Source organism: Osmerus mordax, chromosome 1 (genome assembly GCF_038355195.1).
Source record: "Osmerus mordax isolate fOsmMor3 chromosome 1, fOsmMor3.pri, whole genome shotgun sequence".
NCBI lineage: Eukaryota > Metazoa > Chordata > Actinopteri > Osmeriformes > Osmeridae > Osmerus > Osmerus mordax.
In genome coordinates, this window is record NC_090050.1 from 23,722,459 (window position 1) to 23,749,923 (window position 27,465).

At 45.8% G+C, this 27,465-nt stretch overlaps 4 protein-coding genes across 4 annotated transcripts in view; all 4 read right to left on the reverse strand.

Annotated features, from left to right (window-relative positions):
- Positions 1–4,056, reverse strand: part of LOC136942279 (uncharacterized) — a 13,363-nt gene extending 9,307 nt beyond the window's left edge. The window contains exons 1-5 of the mRNA XM_067235166.1: positions 3,977–4,056; positions 2,379–2,467; positions 1,935–2,003; positions 1,636–1,692; positions 1,005–1,264 (exon numbers count right to left, since the gene is read on the reverse strand). Coding sequence (XP_067091267.1) covers positions 1,005–1,264; positions 1,636–1,692; positions 1,935–2,003; positions 2,379–2,435 — 443 coding nt within the window. The 5' untranslated portion in view covers positions 2,436–2,467; positions 3,977–4,056. The remainder of the gene's footprint in view (positions 1–1,004; positions 1,265–1,635; positions 1,693–1,934; positions 2,004–2,378; positions 2,468–3,976) is intronic.
- Positions 4,057–8,125: 4,069 nt separating this feature from the next.
- On the reverse strand, positions 8,126–12,376 carry timm17a (translocase of inner mitochondrial membrane 17 homolog A (yeast)). The gene is made up of 6 exons (XM_067235178.1): positions 12,294–12,376; positions 11,193–11,292; positions 10,925–10,988; positions 10,692–10,820; positions 9,985–10,095; positions 8,126–8,989 (listed from the first exon to the last, which is right to left on the reverse strand). Exons 1-6 carry the CDS (start codon positions 12,317–12,319, stop codon positions 8,919–8,921), a joined length of 501 nt encoding a protein of 166 aa, XP_067091279.1. The 5' UTR covers positions 12,320–12,376; the 3' UTR covers positions 8,126–8,918.
- Positions 12,377–15,700: 3,324 nt separating this feature from the next.
- Positions 15,701–20,985, reverse strand: lmod1b (leiomodin 1b (smooth muscle)). The gene is made up of 4 exons (XM_067243424.1): positions 20,658–20,985; positions 17,239–18,546; positions 16,195–16,692; positions 15,701–15,727 (listed from the first exon to the last, which is right to left on the reverse strand). The coding sequence occupies exons 1-4, from the start codon at positions 20,937–20,939 to the stop codon at positions 15,701–15,703; spliced, it is 2,115 nt and encodes a 704-aa protein (XP_067099525.1). The 5' UTR covers positions 20,940–20,985.
- A 681-nt stretch (positions 20,986–21,666) lies between these two features.
- Positions 21,667–27,357, reverse strand: shisa4 (shisa family member 4). The gene is made up of 5 exons (XM_067239128.1): positions 27,003–27,357; positions 25,851–26,028; positions 24,295–24,431; positions 23,782–23,982; positions 21,667–23,385 (listed from the first exon to the last, which is right to left on the reverse strand). Exons 1-5 carry the CDS (start codon positions 27,058–27,060, stop codon positions 23,345–23,347), a joined length of 615 nt encoding a protein of 204 aa, XP_067095229.1. The 5' UTR covers positions 27,061–27,357; the 3' UTR covers positions 21,667–23,344.
- Between the last annotated feature and the right edge of the window lie 108 nt (positions 27,358–27,465).

Sequence of the window (27,465 nt, forward strand, 5' to 3'; positions counted from 1 at the left end):
CCCCGCCCCCCCCCCCCCCCACACCCCCACACACACACAGCCCAACTTGTCTTCTTTTGAGGTTTTAAGTTGGTTATAGTTCAGACTGGTTAGTTAGTATAGTTGGATCCAAACATGTTTTTGTGCGGTCTAAACGCTTTCCAGGCCATGGTGAAAGCTGCTGCTTCTCTCACAGCTTTCCAACATGGCTCTGTGAACTGAATTTTGTTCGTTGTCTGTTGTGCTAGCACAGGGTGCCCCGCAGGGCGGCCCATGCATGTTGAGCTCCAGAGAGCTGCTTGTTGACGGCTGAAGGCGAGAGAGAGAGAAGGCTTTCTGATGAGCTTGGACTTTCACTGCAGATCATCCCTGACTGTCCAATCAACCACATTCACTGTGCCAAACCACACACACACACACACACACACTGCCAGACTACCCCCCTCACACACACACACACACTGCCAGACTACCCCCCTCACACACTGCCAGACTACCCCCTCACACACACACAATGTCAGACTAACCACACACACACAATGGGACTGGCCAGTGAGGGGACAGAGTGACAGACACTGAAAGGCCAATGAAAACAAAGTCCAAAGAACCTATTGGCAGTCAGACAGACAGCTTAGCCCCGCCCTCACATAGGGAGAGGCTGCTGGGTCAGAACTAAGAAGAGCTGGCGAGAGAGGGGGGGGGGGAGGGACAGAGAGAGGCTAGAGGGAGGAGTTACACTAACTTTCTCTCCAGAGATCACCAAAAAAGGGCATGGTCCTTACTGCCGGGGACTACGAGTTCACTCAGGACAGGGAGGAGGAGAGATGATGATGATGGAGGAGGGAGGGGAGATGATGGAGGAGGAGGAGGAGGGAGGGAGGGGAGATGATGGAGGAGGAGGAGGAGGGAGGGAGAGGGAGGAGGAGAGATGATGGAGGGGGAGAAGGAGGAGGGAAGAGGGGGAGAGGGAGGAGGAGAGATGGAGCAGGAGGAGATTAAGAGGAGCGAGAGAGTGAGAAAGGGACGAGAAGGAAGACAGGGATGAGGAGGGAAGGTGTCTGATCATGAGAGGGTGATCTGTGCTCGGCTGAAGGTGTCTGATCATGAGAGGGTGATCTGTGCTCGGCTGAGTTGGTCTACTCACGTCCTCTGTGTCCTTGACTCGGAGGATCTGCTCTCGGAGGTCCTGCAGATCGTTGAAGGTGGACTGAGCCGTGATGGAGTAGACCAGAGCGAAGCCCTGACCGTTCTTCATGTACAGGTCTCTCATCGCTGTGAACTGCTCCTGGAGGGGGGGAACACACACACACGCAGACACACACACACACGCAGACACACACACACGCAGACACACACACACGCAGACACACACACACGCAGACACACACACGCAGACACACACACAGCATGAACTCTGCCCTGGCTCTGAGGAGGGCTACTCCAGTGGATACATCCTCACGCTCAAAAGGTCAGATTAATCTGTTAGATTACATTCTGACTCAATCCTAATCTGACTGTATTCTCATGATGTTATGACTGGGTTGTGAAATCCTGTTGGCGACCAGACTTGACATGAGTCACCAGTAAACTCCACTCAGACAGAACACGGCAGGCTGGAGTGTCTGGGAGTGTAAGGAGATGAGCAGAGGGACTTACTGTGCCTGCCGTGTCCAGGATCTCCAGCATACACTGCTGACCATCTACCTCCACTTGCTGCAGGAGAGAGACATGACAGGGTGTTAGAACCACAGAGAGAGGAGAGGGGGATAGAGGAGGGAGGAGAGATGAGGGAGGAAAAGGGGGAGGGACAGCGAGAGATGAGTGGTGAGAGAAATCACATACAGAGAGAGAGAGCGAACGAGCGAGAGCGACATTAGAGGGAATGAAGAACCAGAGCAGCTGTTGTTCCCTTGCTCAGTACGGAAGGCCAGCTCTCCTCACCAGGAAACACCCACCTTTCTGTACGAATCCTCTATTGTGGGGTCGTATTTTTCCACGAAGATTCCCTGGACGAACTGAACTGTCTGGGGGGAGGGAGAGAGAAACAGTACAACCGGGTCAGAACAGCACATATACTCAGGAAATAACCAGGTGGACCATCTCAGAGGAACGTCTCATGACGTAGACAAACAGGGCTTATTATGAGAAGGAGGAAAGAGGAGGAGGAAAGAGGAGGAGGAAAGAGGAGGAGGAAGGAGAGGAGGAAGGAGAGGAAGAGGAGGAAGGAGAGGAGGAATGAGAGGAGGAATGAGAGGAAGAGGAGGAAGGAGAAGAGGAATGAGAGGAAGAGGAGGAAGGAGAAGAGGAATGAGAGGTAGAGGAGGAAGGAGAGGAGGAATGAGAGGAAGAGGAGGAATGAGAGGAAGAGGAGGAAGGAGAGGAGGAGGAGGGACACTCACCAGGGCTGACTTGCCCACGCCTCCCGAGCCGAGCACTACGAGCTTGTATTCACGCATGGCGGAATTTCTTCACCGGACAGCCCAACAGTCTGCACCCAGAAACAGGAGGAGAGGTGGAGAGAGGTGGAGAGAGAGGTGGAGAGAGAGGTGGAGAGAGAGGTGGAGAGAGAGGTGGAGAGAGAGGTGGAGAGAGAGGTGGAGAGAGCGAAACAGAGCGTTACCAGGAGAGAAGGAGAAAGGAAGTAAAAGGAGAGACAAAATAAGCTCATTGTTTTGTTTTCTTCAGACTCCTGTGAGAACTTTCAGGATCGTAGCGAGCCAGGCTCCATGTCCTTCCCCCGGACAGGGAGCAGCCCGATAGGGAACACCCAGGCCTGAAGCTCCAGGGTGGGGCAGGTGAGGGGTGCACGACCCCTCTCTCTAAACACGAACCAGCTGTGCGGTTACAATGGAGATGCATGGTTTTTGGCTGCTTGTGCCATGACACCATCCCTCTGGCGTCCTGCACACAGAACACCATGTCAGAACCACTCTGCAACGCTGCTGAATGTGAAAACTAGACTCCAGTTTAATGCAGTGAGATCTAGTTTGAGATCTGGTTTGGGAGAAGCCCTAGAAGAAATGAAATTGGCTTGACCACCACAACCCCCAACTCTAACCGATGCACAGCACAAACAAGGTGTTTTGTGATGTATGATGTGGTCCAGTTGACCAACATAGCTCTAGTTACAGGTGTGATAGCTGTGCACTGAAATTAACCTTGTCTGTGCATCAGGAGAGTTAGGGTGGAGGAGGGGAAGCTATCTGGGTATAGAGGAGGGGTAGTTTTCTGGGTATGGGGCAGCTCAACTTGACTGGTACAGTGCTACATCAGCTAAGATGAGAGGTTCTCATGCACAGAGCAGTCTGGAGGTCTGTCTGAGGTCAACACCAGCCCTGACACCAGACCCCAAGTCCCCATATCAAGACCCACAGGTCCCTACATCGGTTAAAAAAACAACTTATTCTTGAAATAATGCTCTGCTCCAAATATTAAAATGTCCCAGAACTATGATTTATCTCCATCTGTGCCTGGAGCTCTCTAGAAGGGAAGCCCCAGGACACAGGCTGGGCCAACACGATACAGAACATCGCTGGTTGGGTCGGATCCCCCATGGTCACAGATCACAAGCTGACCTTTCCTGCACATGTCTATCTGATGTCGACGTCCAGATCTATAGCCGACCTGAAGCCCCTCCCATCCCAGAAGGCCCATGGAGAGGACCCATCACAGGGCACGCCAGCAATGGAAAAAAGTTAAACGAGCGATGAGATCTACACACACACACGCACACTTCTCACACACGCACACTTCTCTCACACACACACACACACACAGCCATGTAAGGACATCTGTTTGAGGGGGGGGGGGGGGGGGGGGGAGGGGGGGAATCTAAGAAACTTGCTGGCTCTGGCTACGCCACCCATTTAACAAGTGTCTTTCCTGACAAAACAAACTAGCCTTAAACACCCCCCCATCACTCTCAATCCTGCCAACAAATAAGGAGAGACACGCATCGCAAACGGGCCTGCCATTATGACATCACGGCATCACTCACCCACTAAGGACGGAGGTATGTCTCCATGTAAGGCAGGAGAGAAGCAGGAGAGGACCGCAAAAGAAGCCACACAGCCCAGACCCCAGCCAAGACACAAACTAAGCAGCACTGAGGAGAGACAGGAGAGGGAAAGAGTGAGGGAGGGAGAAAGAGAGGAGAGAGGGAGGGAGGAAGAGCATGAGAGAGGAGGAGACACAGCGAGAAAGAGCAAGCAAGACAGAGAGAGAGAGAGAGAGAAAGAGAGCGAGAGACAAACGACCCAACAACCAGGGTCAACCTCACCATCAAGACTACGTAGATAGGGTTTAATACAGAGCCGATACGGATGATATGCTCTGGTCTCCGTCCAGGGACAGTCATCATCACTCAGCCATCACCCGGCCTGAGTCAGCAAAGCTTTGAGTGACAGGCTGCCTATCTCCCTGGCTCAGTGTTGCCAGCAGGAAGCCACAGCCTTGTCAAGCAGGCAGTACTTATGCCATCCTCTCCATTTCCCTTACGAGTCATACAAAACGAGGGGCATTCCGCTTTCTTCACCAAACCGCCTGCAGTCTAGGTTTTGAGAAAAGGGTGTGAAACCAGTGATCATTCGGGGCGAGTCAAATTGATACTTGCTCACCCAAGCAGGATGTGTGGTTCAACACTGGTCTCGTGTAGTGTCCCACAGTGTCACTCAATCAAATATCTTTCAGGAAGTCTTTCAGAGTAATTACACAGTTGAAAACCAGGTGAAGGATTCTATCAAATCTATAAAGACTACAAGTCAGCATCTAAATATGATCTAATTATTAGCACTAATTTTGTATTACTGCATATCTATCTGGTTCGCAGACTATTCATTTTAGCTGTTTATATCACTGACAACACTCTTGCTCAGGACTGTTTATTCAAAATCTATCAACTTATTAGTAGGGCCTACAATTGTACACAAATCTTGATTCAGGTGTCCAAAGAGCGCCAATTTGCAGCACTAAAACTGTAAATTAGGTCGTGTGATGACCTATAGACACGACTACTGAAACTAGTTGAGAAAGATGCTAACGACACCAGTTAGAAGAGAGGAAAAGATCCCCAACTGTCAGCAAAATATGTAATCGCTTCCTCTTTCCTGACTACCAATAATCAGGCTGGTATGACGGAAAAGTATGCCTAAAAAAAGATCCCAGCCCGCATGCTTGCTGTGAAGGGTAGTGGATTATAATATCTGAGCTTGCCTACATCTCATCACCATGAACAGATATTTTGGACACATGGATATAACATGGGCCTCAGACAGGGGTGGAAAGTGGAAGCCGTTACACCTACAACCATAACAATTATTAAAAACTTGCTGGCGTGACACTAGTTTAACCTTTCTTTGAAGTGACTGTCCTGTTATCTAGTGAACAAGCTAGCACCGACTAAATTCAGATGAGCAACACTCCATGCGTACAGTAGAAACCTGAACTGTTACCCTGATTAAGTAACGTTATATGTCTAAAACGCTGGCTACACCTGGTTTGAATAGCTCTAGGCTGCATAGCCACGAAGCAACTGACCCAATCACCACAACCACAACATTGAACAACGAAACAGCACTCGAAGCTAGGCTAATCGATCGAAACGACTGCCTAGCCAAGTAGTGTAGGCTGGCTAGGCAGCAAAATAAATATTATTGTAACTTCTTAGCTACCTAACTACAAGCTTGATGCTCAGGAATAACATCAGTGCTAGCTAGCTACAGACAGTACCAGGCCACTTCTGGTCATGTAGACTAGCAAGGCTAATTAATTGATCTTTGCTAGCACGCTAGCAATCTCGCCTCGCCCAAACTACCTCCGCCACCCCCCCACCCCCCCTTATTTAAAAAAAAAACTTAAAAAAACTAAAAACGTAGCTAACATAATAAAAAGCATATTCCACTCAAAATATTGTATTGTATAGCTAGCTAAGACAAAGTAGTTGGGTAGCTAATAAGGATAGCAATATAACCTCAGTGGATACCCTAATAGTTTAATTAGCTGGCTAGCTAGCATGTAAGCTAGTGCTACATTAAGTTATAGTTAGCAACCCAAGTTAGCTAGTAGCTACCTAGTTAGCGACCTAGCCAAAAATGTGAAGGGAAATTACCTTTTATGAACAAAAATGAAATAATACTGGAACGTAAATGAAGGTTCGTATGTGTTTAAAGGTCTTCTTGGATATAAGCTCCACAGAACCATTTCATTTGTATGATTTCATCGTTTCATGGCATGGAACTTATTTCCCAACAATTACACGGAGCCCAAGCACTTCACAAGCTACGAAGCCGACACATTCTTGCGCTTCCATGTACGATTGTAACAGGCAGCAACATACATTACTGACCAGACAGTAACATCAGTTATTTTGCTATTGGCAACACAAGGGTACATTTAGAAAACGGACTTACCTGCCAGTCGTTCTGAATTTGCTAAAGCATTAGCCTGCCCTTCCGTCTGGCCTTGACTAAAAATGGGAGTGCATACACACATACACACACAGCGCTTCAAACGCTTACTAGGAACGCATTCCTTTATAAACTGGTCAAACAAACCATCACACATACTGCATTTCTTCCAAGGTAATACCAATACGCTTCTCTGTTCATTTTATCGCAGGCGACTCTTTAAAAAAAAAAGACAAATTAAGTTTACTTGCTTGCCATTTCTACTCACCGTTTGTCGCTCTCACTCCACACTCCGCCAGTGTCAATTCACCCCCCCACCCCGGGTACACGGTGCGCTGTAGACGTCACCTCCAACTTTTTCTTATTCTTAAAAGGGCACAGACACATTTGGCGTTTTATCATTGTACAGGGACAAAAATAATTAAAACGCGAATAAATTAAAAAGGGAACTGATAAGGTTGAGTTCATTCACAGATTAGCCTACTTAGTTCACTTATTAGTATTACGTGTGAAAGGACTTATAACACACGTATTGGTTCCCCATTACAGCAACGGTGACAACAGCTCTGGTAGGTGTAGGTAGCCTATTAATAAACATTTCAGTGAATGTTTCAAAGTTCACGGCAAATGATAAAGGTGTCCACCATTTTAAAACTTATCAGTTCACCTGATGGACAACGCCTACGGCACTACGGGTGTGTTGCTGCTGCAAATATTGCTCTTAGACGTTGAATGTTATCTCTTACCACAAACTCTTCCTCTTACTTAGTAATAGGCCTTGCAGTATATAAATTCTAAAACTAATACATATTCTTTAACCTAGCCTTTAATATTAAAAGATCGAATTAATATTATAAATGTGAGCTAGCAAAGATATCCTATTGATTACAGCTAGGCTATGTCAAGAGTAAGCCTACCCATTATTTTTTAACATTTCTGGCCCCTTATACAGAGTCGACTTTTATGAACGAAGACAGAATCACTGCAGTCAAGGTTGTCCTTTTAAAAGTGGATAGCATTCAGACGACTACACTATTAATCATTTTCAAGCGATTAAATCATGACGAGCAATTTCGGAAATCTTTTTCCACACACAGCATCCCACTAACAAGGCGCATAAGTGGTTTATTATAGACCTACAAACAGGTGTTTGTGTTCCTCCTAGAAGTCTATAAAAGTTACGCTGACGGCTCAACACCTACAACCGCAGTTAATTACTCACAACAAAAAACCGGAGTCAATTTAGAAGTATTTCAGGGTAGTTATCAGGTGAGCGGCGCCCCTTAGTGGACACAAGCCGTCTGTTATAGCCATAACCCTATCCCTAAATCTAACCTAACCCTAAATTTACATTTACATTTAGTCATTTAGCAGACGCTCTTATCCAGAGCGACTTACAGTAAGTACAGGGACATTCCCCCGAGGCAAGCAGGGTGAGGTGCCTTGCCCAAGGACACAAATTTAAAAATTAGGTTTGGGAAAACGTCTGACCTTAACCATAAGCCAACGACATGGTTACGTTGAGGTGAGGTATAGCAGAACCAAGATCAGGATTAGTTATAGCAGGGACGTGCACAGACATTTGGAGGGGCTATTCCTCTAACATGAAAAAACAACAGCTCATACCTGTGCACGTCCCTGGTCTGTTCCTACAGTGATTGACGTGAGTTAAAGATGCGTTACATTAAATCGATTAATGAAACATACAATCTAACATCTAATTCCAAACAAGAACTTCAATATAAACATGGAACATTGTTTTATTCTTATATAATCCAATCCGTTATACAGATTATAATGTATATCAATCCCTTGCAAGACAGCTGTTGAGGTTCCAGCAAAAGATCGCTACTTTCCACTTCATTCAAATTATTTGCCAATACCAATTTTCTTCTTCATCAAACACATCCAGTTTACCCAGCCAACAATAACAAATAAATAACCCACTATAAAACTAAATATTGTAGGGACAGCATTTAATATTTTCTTTCACCTTTGAAACCATTAAATAAAATGGATCATAAAAATGCCAGCCAGTTTTACTGTAATTTACAAAATGGCCAGCACAAGCAGATTTTACCGTAAATATTAAGGCAAATAAGCAATACATAGTGTATACATGCGAAAAGCCTTTTACTGTATATACACAAAGACAAATGATACATCAGATGGGTGTTGTATGCTTGAATCAACTTTTGCCTCAATTTAATTGTCTATCCTGCAGTTCAACTCGAGTGTGTATGTATGATCATAGACACTCCACACATACATACACAACTCCACAAATGACAATATTGTGATCTGATCTCTTTCTAACCAATTAGGGGTCAACTAGATGTAACTGACAGGTTGACGATGGCAAAAAGGCAACTCAGCATATGGTTCTGGCGTGGGGGAAACAAAGTTGCTCTGCCCTCTAGTTCAGTCCATGACGTTAGGAGCAACTGCAGCTGCTTGTTGTGTAGTTCTCTTGTCCCTTTCCCCAGTGTAACTTCTGCAAGGAATTCAAAAGGCCTAGTGGACGAGAGAGTCCTCTCACTGGTACTGCCGGTAGTCTCCGAAGGACGGGGCTGGCATGGGGGCGGGTTCCTCAGCAAACTGGGGCCCTGGAAGGAAGGGGAGGGAGGAGTTGAAACATGTTTATCACACCGGTCAGCCATAAATCCTTCCAGTGCTACGACACAGTTGTGATCAGTCTCTGTCTCTCCATAGTATTAATTAGCAAATACAAGGCTTTAGGCGTTTAAAATGAGCACTCACACAAGCATACCGTGTAACCCAAAGAACCCCACTGCTCCCCACCAGCCTGATCCCAGGTTAGAATTAGAGCCTGACCGATAAAGGATTTTTAAGGCTGATACCGATACAATTCGTCCGTTTTATATCGTCCGAGATCGGACGATATAAAAAAATATTTTAAAAATCCAGAACCGCGTAACAAAACAAAATGATTTCCCTAACAGTAGTTATTTTTTGTTTACATATAGTCACTTTTAGCAGAAGTTCTTATCCAGAGCGATTAAGTACAGGGACATTCCCCGAGGCAAGTAGGGTTAAGTGCCTTCCCAAGGACACAACGTCATTTGACATGGCTGGGAATCGAACCAGCAACCTTCTGATTAATAGCCCGATTCCCTAACTGCTCAGCCGTCTGTTGCAGTTTATGATAAATAAAATGTATAAAAATACAAACTTAAAATATGAAACGTTTGAAACATATAAGATATGAAAAAGTCCTTTGAACAAAAACACAAAAAAAAAGAACCCATTAATATTCATTTATCGGCCATTATAAATGCCGATACCAATAGTTTGGAAAATGACCAATATCGGACGATAATATCGGCCCGCCAATATATCGGTCGGGCTGTAGTTAGAATCCCAAATTATCATCATGGTAATGATTATCATTATTATATGGTAGTGCAGCTATCAGGGACCAAGCTGAAGCCATTGGCATTTATGACAACTCAGATCAAGAGGCCCCAGCACAGAGCTGCACCAGGAGGACACAGATCAAGAGGCTTCAGCACAGAGCTTCACCAGGGGGACACAGATCAAGTGGCCCTAGCACAGAGCTGCACCAGGGGGACACACGTACCAGTAGGAAACTGCGATGAAGCGAATCTTGTGAGCAGGATGCCGGCACCTTCTATCAAAGCCAGCAGTATGCCTCCCATCGCTGCAGAGCCCACCATGGCCACTGGGCCGTCTGCCGGGACAGAAGAAGACATCACAACATGAGTACAGCATGAACTGACAGCAGAAGAAGAAACACAGTAGATTAACTTAAGTGAAGACAGTATTAAATGTACTTTGAAAGTAGAGTAGAACACGAGTAAATAGAGGATCAGTGATGCCATTACAAACTCACTGGTCACAGCTCAAATAAGAGTGTTGACAGACAGGTGATCACTGTATTTGTGTTATATTACCACCAGTCTACTGATAAACAGACTAGTATAGACACTGATTCAGATCAGAGAAACAGTGAGAGTCACAGAGAGGGGGAGAGACAGGCAGAAAGTGTGAAACAGAGAGCGACAAGAGAAAAAGTGATACAGAGAGTGAATGAGGCAAAAAGAGTGATACAGAGAGAGACAGAGACAGAGAGAGTGAGACATAGTGATACAGAGAGAGGGGAGGAGGTCTGAGTAAGACAGACAGCATAAGAAACAAAGTGAGAGAAGTTAAGAGAGACATGGTAAGAGAGAGAGAGACAGTGTGTGAGAGGCTGACAAAGCTACAGAGAGAGAGAAGACCCTTCCTCCCCAGCACGCTCCTGCCAGTCAGGGATCCAGTACTCACTCCTGGCTGCCAGGATAGCTCCAGTCATGGCCCCACTGGTGATGGAGTTCCAAGGATCCTCCTTCCCTCTCACCTTCACCAGGCCACAGTCGATCATGGAGAACAGCCCGCCCCATACTGCAAAGCTGCCTGCCACGCAAACACCGCAACACATCACACACAGCTACCTAGCAACAACAGCCTTCTGATTCCATACCAAGACGATCACATTATTAAGCGTGTAATCTGCTTACCTCCTAACTGTGGGGCTCTGGTTTTGATGGCCGTCATGCTACCTTTCAATCTGTGGTTCATCCCCTGAAAGAGGAGAGGGTTAGAGGGTAGGCTACAGTCCCCAATCCCTGCATGTCTCTCTGGCGCTCTGTACCACACGCCAGGACGCTAATCAACAGTCATGACATTTGTGAGCAGTGGAGAGGAAATGCAGGATGATTTCATCGGGTAAGAACATTGTTTCAGGCCGACTGGAGCATGGCGCATTAGCGGTGTTGCTTGACTTACTGCCGGTGAATTTCTGAATCCTTTCACTGCCTGGAAGATCCCCCCTCCGATGGCGCCCATAGTGAAAGCACCCCCACAGTCATCGACTATCCTCCATGGGCTAATTAAATCAAGTTCAGATAAAATGTTTACATTTCCTGCAGTTCAATAACAATCACTGGTATTGATTTTTATATATATATATATATGTGCTTCTGTTTACAAGTCACAAGTTGGTAGAAATGACGTATAATTTTGTTGTATACAATATAACTAGTCTTATGATTATAGATACTTTGTGTGCATTTAAACATGGTCATAAGAACATGTCAACCATGTAGATCTTATCTGACTGAGTTTGAGAAACTCTTCCACTGACCACCTGGCTTGTTATCTCTGTTTATCCAAATTAAGAGAAGGACTGACTGATGACAGCTAATAATCAGGTATGCTAAGCTAACATTAGCCGAATTGGATGTTTAGGCAGGCGCTTGTGACCATAAGATAGTAAGCAACTGGTGAAAACTGCCTGTGGCCATAAACAGCTAGACAACGAAACATTTGAGACAGCGTGGCTAGCTATCAAATCCAACATTATGGGAACTGAGCAGTAGGTTAACTAAGTTAGTCTATAACTGAAAACTAGAGTCAGACAAGAGCCTTCTAGAAGTATAACTCGCTCGATGGCTTCTTGCAAATAAAATCGATACTTCTGGCCGACTGGTATAATTTATTAAACGTAGGAAAGTGTAGTCTAACTTAAAACTATCGTCCGTGAGTAAACATGTCTGTAATAAAAACATTCACGTCCTAAAAAGCATAGACGATTGCTTAACAAGGTCACTAGCTAGCAGCGTGAGCTAGCAACGAAGGGCATCTCTGGGCCGGGTACAGCAGGCACACGCTGCTGCTAGTAGCAGGCATGCTAGCTTGGCAGCCAGGACGAGTTAGCTTTAAAGCTAGCCGGCTAGCTAGCTAACTAAAACGATCTGTCAGGACGAGGGACAGCATGATAACGATGTTGGTTGGGAAAAAACATCGAATCAATTCTACAGGATTGTGAATCGTGTTTAACTCCTTTAACTGACTTGATTGTTGAATTCAATATTTGTTAAGGCTTACCATGGTTCCCTGGCATATTCCTCCATTTTGTTCTTTCACTGTTCCTTCTTCCCCTGACGTAACATGCTTGAGCAACACTTTACGTGATGACGTTTGACATCCAAAGCGTTTCCTATGTGAGAATAAAATAAATAAAGATTATGAAACCTTTTTATTTTTTTTACACCTCAACAAATCCATCTGTGCGATCAACTATATATCACAAAAACACAGAAGGTAACTAAAGCTTTCGGAAAATAAGACAATGAAACGTATGTAAACATTTACTTGAATGTGTGAGGTTTTGAGAAGTACAATTTCTCCACGTGTTTAGAAAAGAAAAGAAAAAATAAAGTGATAAAAATTATAATCAATCCCTACCCCTACCACTCCCACCCACCCCCTCTCTCTTCATCTCTCTCTCTCTCTCTCTCTCTCTCTCTCTCTCTCTCTCTCTCTCTCTCTCTCTCTCTCTCTCTCTCTCTCTCTCTCTCTCTCTCACCCTCTTTCTCCTTGTCCCTTCTTCTCTCTCTCTCTCTCTCTCTCTCTCTCTCTCTCTCTCTCTCTCTCTCTCTCTCTCTTTCTCCCTCTCTCTCCTTCTCCCTTTCTCTCTCTCTCTCGCTCTCTCTCGCTCTCCGTCTAAAGATCGTCCTGAGTTCTTGGTCAGAGCCAGATAGACTCCTGGCACCCTTCCCATTATTAGGAACAGGAAAGGAATGAATTGCAGTGCAAGTCTTCATTGAGAAATGACCAAATATAGGCATTTTGTAGATGCAGAGTCCGAGGCTGAGCCGAAGAAAACATAAACGACCCTGGCTGTTAGTAACCACTCTTTCCCCCGAAGTCTCCAACGCTTTTCAAAAGCCTTGAACAAGATGTATCTTAGTTCAACAACGTTACGTAAACACACACCACTCTCATCTCCGGTTGCACTCTGAAGCTTGGCCTCCTAAAAGCAAACCTCTTAAACTCGCACTCACTCTCGAGAGACAACACTGTTTCATTTGTTGCAAATTAGCTTATTTTGTGTCCCCAACTGTGGATACTTATAACAATGGTCTTTGCATACACTATACGTTATTATCAGAGTGACTGCTGGGATTAGACAGCCAGCCTAGTTACCTGGGGCTGATCACTATGCTGAGACAAACCAGATCGATTACTTAGCAACTAGCTAGCAATAACCTATTAACCAGCCATCAATCAGCTGTTTACTACTTATCAACTAGCTGTTCATCCTCTCTGAACCTCCATGGCACAGGCGATTCCACAGTAGCATCATTCTGCTGACCTTGCCGACTGTGACCCTGACCTAGCCTAACCCTAACCCTGAAACAGGGTGTTTTTTGGGTTAGGGTTAGAGTTATCTGGGACCCTAAACTTAACCCTAACCCTGCTACCATACCTCACTAGATCCTTCTTGTAGGATTAGGGTTAAGGTCAGCTGTAACCCTAACCCTATAAACATTAACCATGTATCTAGGGTTAGGGTTAACTAGCTTCTTCATTGGTTTCAAAATAGTGAACATCTATTTAAGTATGATGTAGGCTGTCATATTTGATAGGTTTTAGCATTAAATTGCATGTTTTTGTATTTTTCCCTGAGGTCCAGAAAGATGCATCTTGCCTTCGCATTTGAAAAGATGTATATAATTTGTCACGCTGCTGTTGATCTCTCTGTTGGCCTCGATGAGTCAGTATCCTATGCTCCTGTTGACGTCTCACAGCAGTTTCTAAACAATCCAAACAAGCAAAGAACATTCTCTACAGATATAGTTTCATACCATGTCTGAGGAATCACAACTCAAAGCATATTTTAGTTTGAACTTGAATAAAAGTTATGGAAATTACAGTTAGATAAAGTAGATTTCCCTTTATTCTTGCATTATATTTAACAATTCAACTAATACATTTCAACAAATATAATCAATACGATCATATTACATATGCCATTGCAAACATACCAGTCAAATATCTTTATAAAAACGTATACAGGCTTTGTATAAAAGCCTTGTGTTATTCAACAGAAACCAACGATACGCATCAATTTATAGTCACTTTAAAGCAGAGGGCCACTTGTAGAATATAGCTGATCACATTAAGATATTCAGAGTTCAGAAATTATATGTATTTGTAGGATGACAAGGTTGTTAATAAAAAGTCTGGGATCTCCTGTAGGGATAAGCCATAAAGTTTGACATGATGCTGTAGGTTACCATTGAACATCGCAATGGACCACCCAGCATATTATAGTAAATCACATCTAAACAGGCCTCATGAAGCCATTACTGCCTGGCAATGGTGGTTCGAGACCCTTTCAACTAGGAGGGCCAAGCTGGGGCCAGTTGTACTGCTACAGGGGCCAGTTACATTAAACATGAATGTTGTCATGTCGTTTTTGTCACTGCATTAAAGGCACGAACAGGCAAAAGGCCATGTGTACAACGATTCAGACTAAACATTTAAGGGGGACACAAGGGGGTCCAAGCTTGTTGTCACGGGGGCACTGGCCCCCCCTGCCCCCCCCCCCCCCCCCCTAGAACTGCCCCTGCTGCCTGGTAGGCCTGGATTAGCATTCTCTCTGAGCCTGTTTATAAAGACTGGGATTCTAGGTTGCTCTTTATGTGGTAAACTTTGCCTGAGATGTCAGTTGAGATTTGGCAATAACACACTTAGTTACAAACCACTTCCCTCCATCCTTATTATTTTGTTGTTGTTGATTGATTAAGTCAAAACCAAATTTTAATCCCTGATATTATGTCAAAGAGAATTCTGTACAAGGACAAAACTCCAAGTGACCAGCGTGAAGCGGATTCCTTCTTCACAGAAAATAAATAAGATGTCGAATTGCATTGTTCAATACTGCATTACTGATCATATCGTTTTACATACTTTTTTTCTCTGTTACAAAGAGCTACTTTCTGAATTTGCTTCCACGCACTCCCACACTTACATAATACCTACATACACTTGCCAACATACCATATGGACAGCCTTGTAGAAATCTAGTGCAAATGACAGGCGAAGCATCAATATGGACTAAAGACAGACAAGCAGAGACTTGCTACAGACCCCAGGACCTGCCCCTCCTCCCTGTGTGCCTTTGGTCAAGTGTAGAGGGCGAGGAGAGGAGGGCGAGGAGAGGAGGGTGAGGAGAGGAGACAGAGGAGGGCGAGGAGGAAGAGGAGAGGAGGGAGAGGAGGGCTTGGAGAGGAGAGGAGACCGGGGGCTAGGGGTTCCTCTGGGAATCTCTCGTTTCACTCTGCAGCCTCCCTCTCCTCCTAGCACAGTAGTTACAGTTAGACTGTGTGTGTGTGTGTGTGTGTGTGGGATGTCCAGGGCTTTGATCCTCCTCAACACCTGTGAGATGTCCGACCCCTTCCTCCTCTTCCTCCTCTTCCTCCTCTTCCTCGCGGGCCACCAGAGGGTTACTGCAGTAGCTTCGGCACAGCGACCTACGGGGGAGAGAAAGGAAGAGTCTCTGGAGATGTGCAAATATGTAAACAAACATAATCTTCTATGTGGGAGTGTGTATATACAAACATAATCTTCTATAGGGAGTGTATATTAATAAACACAACCTTCTATATGTTGGAGTGTATATATACAAACATAAACTTCTATATATGTGAGTGTATGTTAAAACACATAATCTTCTGTAGGGAGTGTATATCAATAAACATAATCTTCCATATATGACTAAATGTAAATATATTAGAGGACTAAACTAGTTGTGCGTAACCATGTGGAAAGCCTACCTACTCAGATATACCTACTGTTCACAAAATAATCCAATCAGTTCAACTACATTCAATTCGATTCTATGGTATTTTATTCAGCTCAACTCAACTGACTACATCCATATGTAAAATGTGAAATGTGAATAATATGAAATAGGTAAAAATCCAAAGTTAAAACTCACCTTTTTGAGTTTCATCTTGGTGCTGTCCCTGATGGAGGCTAGCAGCTGGTCCCTGGAGTTCCTCCCCCCAGCTGCGCCCCCTGCCTTCCCCTCCACCCTCCTCTGGGACACGGGGGTCAGGGAGTTCTTCAGGGAATCCATGTCCAGCAGGGGGGCAGGGGGTGGGGGTGGCGGCGGGGGTCCCCCCCCAGGGGGCGGGGGCGGGGGTGGGGGCCCCCTTCCTCTACTGGTCCTCTTGGGGGTCAGTTTGGGCGACGGCATGGGGGAGGCCAGAGGTGAGGGCATGGGGGAGCCCCTGAGAGAGCCTGCTCCACCTGTTTTGGGGACCTCCAACGCGCCCTTCTTGTCCCCGTTGGCCTGGGCTAGCTTCTGCTCCTGCAGGCGGCGCTGGCGCTGACGGTCCATGTTCCGGCTCAGGATGTTGGTCATGGTCATGCGAGGGCCGGCCAGCTCAAACTGGTAGCCCAGCTTCAGCAGGGTGGTGTTTTCCTTCAGCACCTTGTTTCAAGGTCATAATAACAATAAAAACTATAATAATAATAATAATAATAATAATAATAATAACAATAATAATAATAATAAAGTGACGCTTTTAACAAAAATAACATACATAGGGGGATTTGAACCTGCAACCTCTAAATCCATGGTCTTACTGTAGTGTTCCAATCTAAACCTTTGATAAATAATAAGTAATAATCTTAAGTGAGGTACCATTCCTATCAACAATATATGCAATAAAAAAAGATGAAACAATGAATGATACTCGACCTAACAACTAAGAATAACCTAAGGCAAGCATAACCACTGAGAGCTCAGAACAGAACGACAATAAAGTGGGGCTAGATGGCTGAGCGGTTAGGGAGTCGGACTATTAATCAGAAGGTTGTTGGTTCAATTCCCGGCCGTGCAAAATGACGTTGTGTCCTTGGGCAAGGCACTTCACTCTACTTGCCTCGGGGGGAATGTCCCTGTACTTACTGTAAGTCGCTCTGGATAAGAGCGTCTGCTAAATGACTAAATGTAAATGTAAATAACGAGGGTCACCTTTGTCATCTCCATCTCGGTCTTCCCCCCGCAGATGTGCCTCTGGTTGTGGAACCGCAGCTCCGTCAGCGTATCGTTGTGCTGCAGGGCGTGGATCAGAGCGATGATGCCCTTGCCAGTGAGATGGTTGGAGTCCAGGTTGATGCTCGTAAGGGTCTTGTTGGCGCGCAGGGCGCCCGCGATGGCGTAGGCTACGTGGTCGTCGGCGCGGCAGTTGGCCAAAGCGAACGCCTTGATGTGGGTGTTGCCGTGCAAGGCCTCCGCGAACTGGATGAGCGTTTGGGTCTTGATGACTTCGGAGTTGTTGACGTTGATCTCTGACACCGAGGGGTCGTTGTTGCGGACTTGCTCCATGAGCTCGTCGAACATGCTGGAGTCCTCCTCGTCCTCGTCTTCTTCTTTGGTTTTGCTGTTGGAGTTCTTGTTATCCACACAGTTCTGGCCTTCCTCCTCCATGGCTGACCCAGGACCGGCCTTCTGGCCTGTTCCTCTGCTCTGCTCGTTTGTCTTCCTCTCTTCTGGATCTTTCTCCTGCACCCTCTTCCTCCCCAGCTTCAGTTCAGTATCCTTAACCTTCTTTTTGCTCTCCTCGTCTTTTTCTCTCTCCTTCCCTTTCTCCTTATCTTCCTCCTTCTCTTCCTCCTTCCCTTTCTCCTTCTCCTTTTCCCCTTCCTCCTTCTCTCTCTCCTTGCTGCATTTCTTATCCACCTGCACGTCGCTCTTACCTTTCTCGAGAGCCGTCTGTCTCTGCAATTGTTTGTCCGTCTGGTCCTTCTCCTCCTCCTTCGTCTTCTTGTTCTCTGCTTTGCACTCCTCCACCTGGCTTTGTCTTTCCAGCATCTTGGACACAAGTCCTTTGGTCTTAAAGTCTTCTTTTCTGTCTTTCTTCCCATCCTTGCTCTGTTGGAGCTTGGAGATGAGCTCCTTGGTTTTGCTGTCGTCCTTCCTCTTGCTCTCCTCCTTCCTCTCCTTCTCTCTCGCCTCGTCGTTTTTCCCCTGCAACTTGGAGATCATGTCTTTGGTCTTACTGTTCATGCTCTCCCTGTTCTCTCTCCTCTCCTTCATCTTGACTTCCTCCTGTTTGTCCGTCGTCTCCGCTGGCACTCTGATGTCTGATCTTCTGTGGCTGCTGGAGACCCCGGGCCTCTCCTCCTTAACACCGTCTGATCTGTCGCTCGTTCTTCCCCCCGGCCGGGTGTCCTGGTCGCTGGAGACGCTGGCCTGTCTCTGCATGGGGCCGTCCCGACCCTCCTGACTGAGGCCCATCTTCCTCAGATACTCCTGCTTGCGGCTCTCCTTCTTTGGTTCCTGCAGGAGGACAGACGTGTAGCGTCAGAGTCATGGCACTGTGCACGTCAAGCCTGAACTCTCACTGCCTCACGCTGTAGAGCAACTTAAAACATCTAACATGAAGTCCTCACCATACCTCACACTGTAGAGCAACTTAGAACATCTAACATGAAGTTCTCACCGTACCTCACACTGTAGAGCAACTTAGAACATCTAACATGAAGTCCTCACCGTACCTCACACTGTAGAGCAACTTAGAACATCTAACCCTCCTCCATCACCGTCTGGTACGCTGCTGCCACTGCCAAGGACAAGAGCAGACTGCAGCGTATCATCCATGCTGCTGAGAAGGTGATTGGCTGCAATCTGCCTACCCTCGAGGACCTGCACACCTCGAGGACCCTGAGGCAAGCGAGGAAGATTGTGGCCGACTCCTCCCACCCTGGTCACTCCCTGTTTCAGTCACTCCCCTCCGGCAGAAGGCTGCGGTCTATCAGGACCAATACCTCATGCCACAAAAACAGTTTCTTCCCTTCCGCTGTTGGCCTCTTCAACAAGGCCAAGGGACCACACTGACTCAAATGACTTATTGCTTAAAACACACTGCTTTTGCACTGCACCACAACATGGTATCTTGTACATTTGTATTTTTTGTAGTATTTGTATTTTTGTATTTTTATATTGGAATTTACGGCAACTTATATTTATCCCACTTAGTACTGCTAGTTTATGTACCCTTAGTATAGTTAGTCCACATATTTAAATTTGAGGTATATGTTTATTGTATGCACCTTCCTGCAAAAGCAAATTCCTTGTCTGTGCAAACTTTCATGGCGAATAAATCCCTTTCTGATTCTGATATCATGAAGTCCTCAGTACCTCACACTGTAGAGCAACTTAGAACATCTAACATGAAGTCCTCAGTACCTCACACTGTAGAGCAACTTAGAACATCTAACATGAAGTCCTCACTGCCTCACACTGTAGAGCAACTTAGAACATCTAACATGAAGTCCTCACTGCCTCACACTGTAGAGCAACTTAGAACATCTAACATGAAGTCCTCACTACCTCATGCTCAGGAAATTAAGAGAATACCTCCAATGTGGTATATAATAACATGTATAACATAACATGCTTGCATATTATATATTTTTGGTGCAGAGCATAGTAATGACTTTGTTTTGAAGCTTTATAGATCCTTTCAGTTAAGGAAAACACTCAATCCCTCCTGCTGCACCGACCACATCCATCGAACACAGAAGCATGTAAATATAAACTTGACATTAGATACTGTGTGTTTACACAGAGCATTGAAGCACAGGGGAGACCATTTTATAGGCCAGAAATACATAAGCAGTGCTGCTAAGTGTTTGATTTGTAATCCCCCATCTGTTTCACCGTGTACGGAGGAGGCCCTGGCAGACGTGGCCTTAAAAGGCAGCGAGTGAAGAAGCAATCAACCAAAGAATTCCATCAGGCCAGGATTAAGACGCTCCACAGGGCCTAGTCTCGATCATGTGAAGTGGCTTCCTATGAACATGGACAACTGCACACTCTCTGGATGGCTGGATAGCCTTTCATCGACCAGGGCGGGCCGTACAGTAAAAGTAAGATGTGAATTGCGTAATGTACAGGGCTGTGTATGTGTATATATATATATATAAAAAGCTTTCCTCGGTTTGTGAGGTGGAGAGGTATGAGGAAATGAATCGTCTGTAGGAATGTCCTGGGGGGGGGGGGGGGGGGGAGCTCTGCACTGATACAGTTAATAACGCTTCAACAATACCAAGATGGACCACATTCATGTTTGTCAAGCAGTATTTGTGTTGTGTTGACCCTTATGGCCGCCGTGTTACTCGACAGGCACATCAAATGGGGAGACTAGACGTGAGAAAGACACTTTAAACCTGTCGCTATGAAACCTCCGTCAGGGAAACATCCCTAAAAACAAGCACATTACAACACCATAAGCAAGCACAGGTAGGTAACTGAGTAACTCAGGGACCCCACTGAGACGGACAGTTATTTCCTCTTTAGAAAACGCTTCATCAAAGACGCGAACGGGTGACTCACGGAAGAAACAAAAGAGTGACGTTAGAGGTATTTCTGGGACTCGATCATCGTACCTCAGAACAACTTTCTCTCTGGCTCGGTCTCTTGATCTCGCGCTCTCTGCTGCTGCTAGCATCCTGGATGTTGTTGGCGGCTGGATGTGCCTTCTCATGCGCCTCCGCTCCCAGGACCAGGAGCCGGCCCTCGCCAGGGTCTATGTCCGGGACGGTCATCACCTCCTTCTCCAGTTCCTCCATCTCCTCCGGGGATAGGTTGGACAGCAGATTGTCCAGGTCGGGGTCCTCGCTCACCTGACGCCCGGTCCGGGTCAGCCCACGCACCTTCCTCCGAGACATCCCGATTCCTGACGGAGACACTCGAACATGTGAAGCCTCTCGAAAACCAGACACAGATTCGTTTTTTGTAAATGTCAAATGATTAATTTTTCAAAATATTATTATTTTCTTCTTCTCTTTTTGTCTGAGTGCCTCCTCTCCTCAGATTGACCTTATTCCGTGTCCCTCGGGGGGTTTATTCCCAGAAGATGCTCTCCGAAACCCCGCCAGAAGCTTCAGCCCTGACGCAGAGATGGTAGAGGAGCCTGGCTTGCAGTACGGGGCACCAGCGGGGAGCGAGTGTCTCTGCCTCTCATCCCAGGCGTCTTGTGAGGCAAGGGCATTCTTCGAAATCCTTAGAAACTGCATGTCCATATTTAGTCCAGTGTACACAGTCCTTTCAAGGCAATGGGATGGGCTGAGGTTTACAAAATGCCAAAGTACACTCTCTCAGTTCCTTTTATCACGTTCACGGTTATTTCTTTAAGTTAATGCAAAAAAATAATTATGTATTTGAACTTTGCTGAAAGCTAACTTTGAAAACTTTTATATGTCGAATTAACTGTGGAATTATATGCTTTTATCTTTTGCTGGTCTGGTGAAAAACATCTTAACAGAAAACAAAAATACAAATTTGTAATGTTAAGATAACCGTGATAGAAAGGAAAGAGAACCATAGGTATGGTGAAAGTCACAGGATGATTCTAGGTTTGGAGCGATATAAGAGCAGGAGTCTTTTACATTCCAAAGTAATACTTTATTGTTATTAGAAAAGAAGACTTCACATACTATATATTACAGCGTCATACTAACCAGCCGATGACAGACAACCATGAAACCAGTTCCAAAAACAGTTATATCCTGTTATGAGATAGATCTTTAGTTGAAAGAAAAACATTTGAGCAAATATATGTTCAAATCTGTCAGCAGTTCAAAAAATTCCAGTTTTCAACTTCTTATACTGTACATACAGGGATCATAATTCTGTACATATGGACAGTTAACATGACCAATTCAAGTTCAGGACTACAGCCGTTAAATTTTACAAAGATAGCTCTTTCTCTGCTGAACCAATTTGTGCTTAAAAACATACCGTGGTTGCCTGTAAGGACTGTAGAACTGATTCAGAACATCATTATTTTATTTAAAATCTCTTTGAACAGCTCTCGGAATCCCTTTAAACATCAGTGTAATCTGTTGACCAGACTTGAACCTTTTGCAACACATTGCACTATAAAGTATCAGAATCAGAAAAAAGTGCTTCTCAGGTCACCTACAATAAGTAACTACTGTACAACACATGCTGAACACAGAAGAATTCAAACTTCTTACAAAGTTAGCTTGCAGTTGCAACAATGAGTCTAAACAGTCATAACAGCAAACTTAAGTTCTAAATAAAGTTTTTATGGTTGTGGTAAAGTTCTGAAACGTATTCCAGTATTCCAACATTTCAACAATTTTAATATTGTTAAAATTGTAAACTCTTACAATATAGTAAAACATTAATCTGTATTCCTTTACAAAATAGGTGAAATGGCTTGCAAGGGTTTCCACAATGAGATAAGGCAGGATATGCTCTGTAAAATGGGACAGCCATTGGTTTGAGACAGGAAATGAGGTCATGTATTCGGAGAATAAACTTCCTTATGACAGCTAGACACAATGACAGAGCTACCTGACAAAGATATCAAGAGATGCGCCTGACCTTGGTTTCACGATTAAAGTTAATGGCGGTTTGTTACAACGTACAGACTAAGCTGAGCTAAGTCGCTTACCTCAGTGTGTTAACTTGCAGTGAGTATTGCAAGCTGAAAAGTACATGTATTTATATTGTGTGTGGCATGAGGGAGGTACTGTCTACAGAGACTATGCATCATATTCCATCTCCATGGTGATGTGACACACAATGCCACTGTGACATCACCCACCTACACGTCTTAACTCCTGTTCTTCACCACCACTCAGGTGTAAACGAGCAAAAAGATAAATAGTCACATTTTATGAGGCTGTCACATTGTGTTGAGGGAGGTGTCGAGTGAGACAGCTAGAAGCTGTACCTTGGAGCCCCCTGTTGGTGATGTAATGCTGCTGGCTCACTCACTTAGGATACCTGGGGTGTTTGTGTGTGTCTGTGTGTGTATGGGTCGGTGTGTGTAGTTTGGTGAGTGTGTGTGGGTCGGGGTGTGTGTGTGTAGGTTGGTGAGTGTTCCGATATCCACATGAAAGAGTCAGTATGAACCAAACGTCCGAGGGAGTCATTTAACCGACGCGCAGCTCTCTCTGAAGAACATCAAAATAAAATATGGAAACTAAAGTGCTTCTGGTTAACCTCCTCAGACCCAGCCCACCGGACACACAGAGCTAACGGCTTCAGGTGCAGTCCCTCCTCTTCCTCTCTCGGGCCTCGTCGCGTGGAGGCCTTCCCGTCAGTGCCCAGGGTACTGGGGGGGAGAGTAAGGCGGGGGAGCTGCGACAGGAAGGAGGGAGGGAGGGAGGGAGGGAGGGAGGGAGGGAGGGAGGGAGGGAGGGAGGGAGGGAGGGAGGGAGGGAGGGAGGGAGGGAGGGAGGGAGGGAGGGAGGGAGGGAGGGAGGGAAAGAAAGAAAGAAAGAAAGAGGGAGGGAGGGAGGGAGGGACAGACAGACACAGAAAAAGCTTGCATCATTACAGTAATTTAAAGTGAGGAACGCTTGTCCCATGAAATCTAAATTTCCTTGTTGTGACAACGTTGTAGCCTCAACCTTCATATTTCCAACCAGTAGACGCCCGAATGCACTACACGTTCGACCATGTTGATATACTCAACTAGACTAGCGTGACGATGTTGTCGCCTTGTCACTCAGAGACACGCGTCGGCCATCTTACCTCCTTGGTTGTAACCAGGGTCTGCAACTGGATACGGAGGGTAGGGCCCAGGGTGCATCATGGGATACGGCTGGGCCATGCCGGGGTACTGAGGGGCCATTGGGTATCCATGGTGTGTGTAGTCGGGCCGCATGACCAGGGGCTTGCCGTAGGCATCGTACAGGGGCTCCACCGGGTAGCTGGCCATGGGGATCTGGTGGGCTGAGAGACAGGGTGTTAACCAGGGGTGGAGGAGGGAAACAAGATGGCTGCCGTGCCCAGGAGATAACATATGTGGACAATGTGTGCATATGTCAGGTGGCTGAGCGGTTAGGGAATCGGGCTGGTAATCAGAAGGTTGCCGGTTCGATTCCTGGTCGTGCATAAAAAATAAATGTGTCCTTGGGCAAGGCACTTCCCCCTACTTGCCTCGGGGGAATGTCCCTGTACTTACTGTAAGTTGCTCTGGATAAGATGACTAAATGTAATATGTGTGCTTGTGTGTGTGTGTGCTTGTCTGTGTGTGTGTGTTACCATCGTAGGGCGTCCGTCCCCGAGGCTGACGGCGCTGGTACAGGTAGCAGCAGGAGCAGAGGAAGCAGCACACCATGGTGGCGATGACCGCCACGAACAGCAGGATGGACGAGGCGATGCCCGCGATGGTGGTGGGGCTGGGGGCACACCGTCACACACACACATTACATTACATTTAGCAGACGTTCTTATCCAGAGCGACTTACAGTAAGTACAGGGACATTCCCCCCGAAGCAAGTAGGGTGAAGTGCCTTGCCCAAGGACACGTCAATTGACACAGCCGGGAATCAAACTGTCAACCTTCAGATTACTAGCCCGACTCCCTCACCACTCAGCCACCTGACTCCCTGACACACACACCACATACATCACACACACACATGCAACACGTCACACACAACACACTCTTTGCTATGTTTAAATTTAAACTCAATCCAATCTGTTAAACCAAAGACAAATTTCCAGAACTGGATGATAAAACCACAGTGTCGATTAGTCTAAAATAGACATACAGACACTAGACAAGCATCTGTCTCCTAACAGACATACAGCAACCAGACAGGTGAAACAGGCTCAAAATAGACACTTATTTTTAGTTTTCCTATTATTGAACAACAAAAACATTACCATTATGGTTATCTAGTCCATTTCCATGGTTACGTGAGGTCTCCAGACAGAAGTCTTCCCATCCAGGACATACTAAGTATCAGATCCCACTTTCTTAACATCTCTGTAACTGCCTCTCCACCCTGTGTCTCTCTCCAGGTACAATAACCATCAGAAGTATAATCATCTACAATATTAAACCAGGGACGAGCCGTGTCCCTTCTGATCATCGTTTCACTGTGATCCAGTCCACCCCCCTGAACTGTTCCATACCCTAGGTACTGTTCTACTAGCCTGGTCCTAACCAGACCCTCGTACATTTCATTTGTACAGAGGGTCTGGGATTGCTCCATTGACAAGCGTTAACTTCCTTGAAGGCGGGTACTCTGTCGCTAGCGTTCGCCTTAGCCAACTCCTTCACCACTACTGTAACAGAGCTAGCTGCCGTAGCTGGAAAATCAAACTTTTCCCGAACCCTGTGGGGAGGAGGGCCACAACATCATGGCCACCAACAAAACTCAGCAAGGATTGTTCTTGCTCCAGCTTTAACTTAAGGATATTCGGCAGCGTTGCCACAACAGACCGAATAGCTTCGCTCACATCTTTCTCCACCGCCATTACTGAACTACAACTCAAACTAGTGCACGACATCAACGTCATCGTTCTCAGCCACTCCCTCTGTTCGCTGATTGGACCTACAAAAAAATTGTTTCTGAAAACCGACTAATACACCGAAATCCCAGACCTAGTACAGAAGCAAAATCTAAATTGAGCGGAAGTACGTAGGAGGGCAGAGCCAGGCTACTGTTCTACACCCCCATAACTGAAGTACACCCCCCCAAACCCTTCTACACCCCCCTGAACAGTTCTACCCCCCCCCCCCCCCCCCCCCCCCCACGACCCGTTCTACTGTAACCCGTCCCGTTATCCCGTTACCATCCAGCGCCTACCTGAACTGGAAGAGCATGCATCTCTTCTGCTCCCTCTCCGTGATCATCTTGAAGGCGTCCAGGCAGCAGTAGCGCCGGTGGCAGTTCCCACAGCAGAAGGTGATGAGCGGGCAGTCGAAGCCGTTGTGCCACGTGCCATTCTTGTCCACATACCACAGGCAGTCCTCGTTAGCACTCGCTGCAGATTTCAGAGCACATAGACTGATACAGCATATTACACACACACACACACATACACACTGATACAGCATATTACACACACACACACTAATAGTGTAGACTCACACACAGAAGTATATCCAAAAACTCACACACAAGATGCATTAATTATACACACACACACACAATGGTATGTTATGTTCACTGAACAACAGGAGATTCACCAATGGTTTAACTGTATAGAAAGCAGAACAAACCACAATAAAAAAAAGGCCTAGGCTATGTTGGACAATAGATTATAGTCAAGGTGACTGACCAAACATCGGACAAGGCTGAGGCAGGTACGCTGTTAACGGTAACGGTGTATTTACATTTCACAGCTCACTGGGTTAACGGGCCTTCTGTTCAGGTGAGCACTGAACAGCTCCAGTCAAACTAATATTTACATGGCGAGTTGTAAATATTATTCATGGAACGTTTGCTTGTTGACGCTGTTGTTAAACAACTGTCTGTTTTAGATCATTTTACGTGAAATACATTCGTTCTGGACATTCAGATACACCGCTTGAACGGATATAGTGTTAGCACACATGGGCTATGTAACCAATAGCTAATCTTGACCCTCTTCGAATTAGTCCTATACAGTTACATTCAAATATTTAACGTGGTCGTTATCAGATATCTCTTACTATCCGGGCGAACATGAGATTTGCTGCCCTGAAAACTAGACAACTGAACGTTGCCAATGGATTTTGCTGGAATAGCTTTTGTTAAATATACTGGTAGCTAACAAACCGTGGGAAAGGTTATATAAGTGTACCTGTTATCTATTCGTAAACGCATAATCAAATTGTATGACTCGAACGTTGTAACTGTGATTTCAGCCCCAGTCTATGTAACATACAATTTTACATGTTTTAAATGTAGCGATACACTTATTCCTACTGAAGTGGTGCGGCCTACTCCAATGGGAATTTTTCGCTGCAATCTTACCCTGCCAGGCGGAGAGAAGGATGACCAGCACCGGCAAAGCCATGGCGACGAGAGACATTTTACCTCCTTTAATAAACAAGGCCTAACTATTCAAAAAACGATTTAAATATAAATAAATGATGCTTGGGAAAGGGACTGTATTTTTCTGTTCTACGACCGAGTAGAAATGGTATTCGATGTCGTTGAAGTCATACTCCATCCGAACGTGGAACTACATGCCAAGCGGGAACCGGGTTCGTGATCAACAGGATCTGTGGAGAATGACACATCGCTTGTGACGATGTTCACCGGGGGTCGGATGAGACAAATAACGGTTTCCTAGCACCGCCCGTGCACCGCGACGGGAAGCGGAACGTTACATACCCCAGATTCTAACGGGCACTTGGTAGAATGTGTTTTTGTGTCTTTTTTTCTGGATAGGCTTACGCCTAGTCTACGTGTGTCAGAGACAAGATAAACTAAA

Excerpts from the sequence above, each read along its gene's own strand:
- lmod1b (XM_067243424.1), bottom strand. The coding sequence starts at position 20,939 with ATGTCTCGGAGGAAGGTGCGTGGGCTGACCCGGACCGGGCGTCAGGTG. Across the intron at positions 16,693-17,238 it reads CCGAGATGGAGATGACAAAG|GTGCTGAAGGAAAACACCAC; the intron begins GTGACCCTCGTT and ends CCTTGAAACAAG. Across the intron at positions 15,728-16,194 it reads CCAAGATGAAACTCAAAAAG|GTCGCTGTGCCGAAGCTACT; the intron begins GTGAGTTTTAAC and ends TCTCCCCCGTAG.
- timm17a (XM_067235178.1), bottom strand. The coding sequence starts at position 12,319 with ATGGAGGAATATGCCAGGGAACCATG. Across the intron at positions 10,821-10,924 it reads CAGAGCCCCACAGTTAGGAG|GCAGCTTTGCAGTATGGGGC; the intron begins GTAAGCAGATTA and ends TTTGCGTGGCAG. Across the intron at positions 8,990-9,984 it reads TTCATCGCAGTTTCCTACTG|GGCCCCAGTTTGCTGAGGAA; the intron begins GTACGTGTGTCC and ends CCTTCCTTCCAG.
- shisa4 (XM_067239128.1), bottom strand. The coding sequence starts at position 27,060 with ATGTCTCTCGTCGCCATGGCTTTGCCGGTGCTGGTCATCCTTCTCTCC. Across the intron at positions 23,983-24,294 it reads GGGACGGACGCCCTACGATG|CCCACCAGATCCCCATGGCC; the intron begins GTAACACACACA and ends CCTGTCTCTCAG. Across the intron at positions 23,386-23,781 it reads CCCTGGTTACAACCAAGGAG|CTCCCCCGCCTTACTCTCCC; the intron begins GTAAGATGGCCG and ends TTCCTGTCGCAG.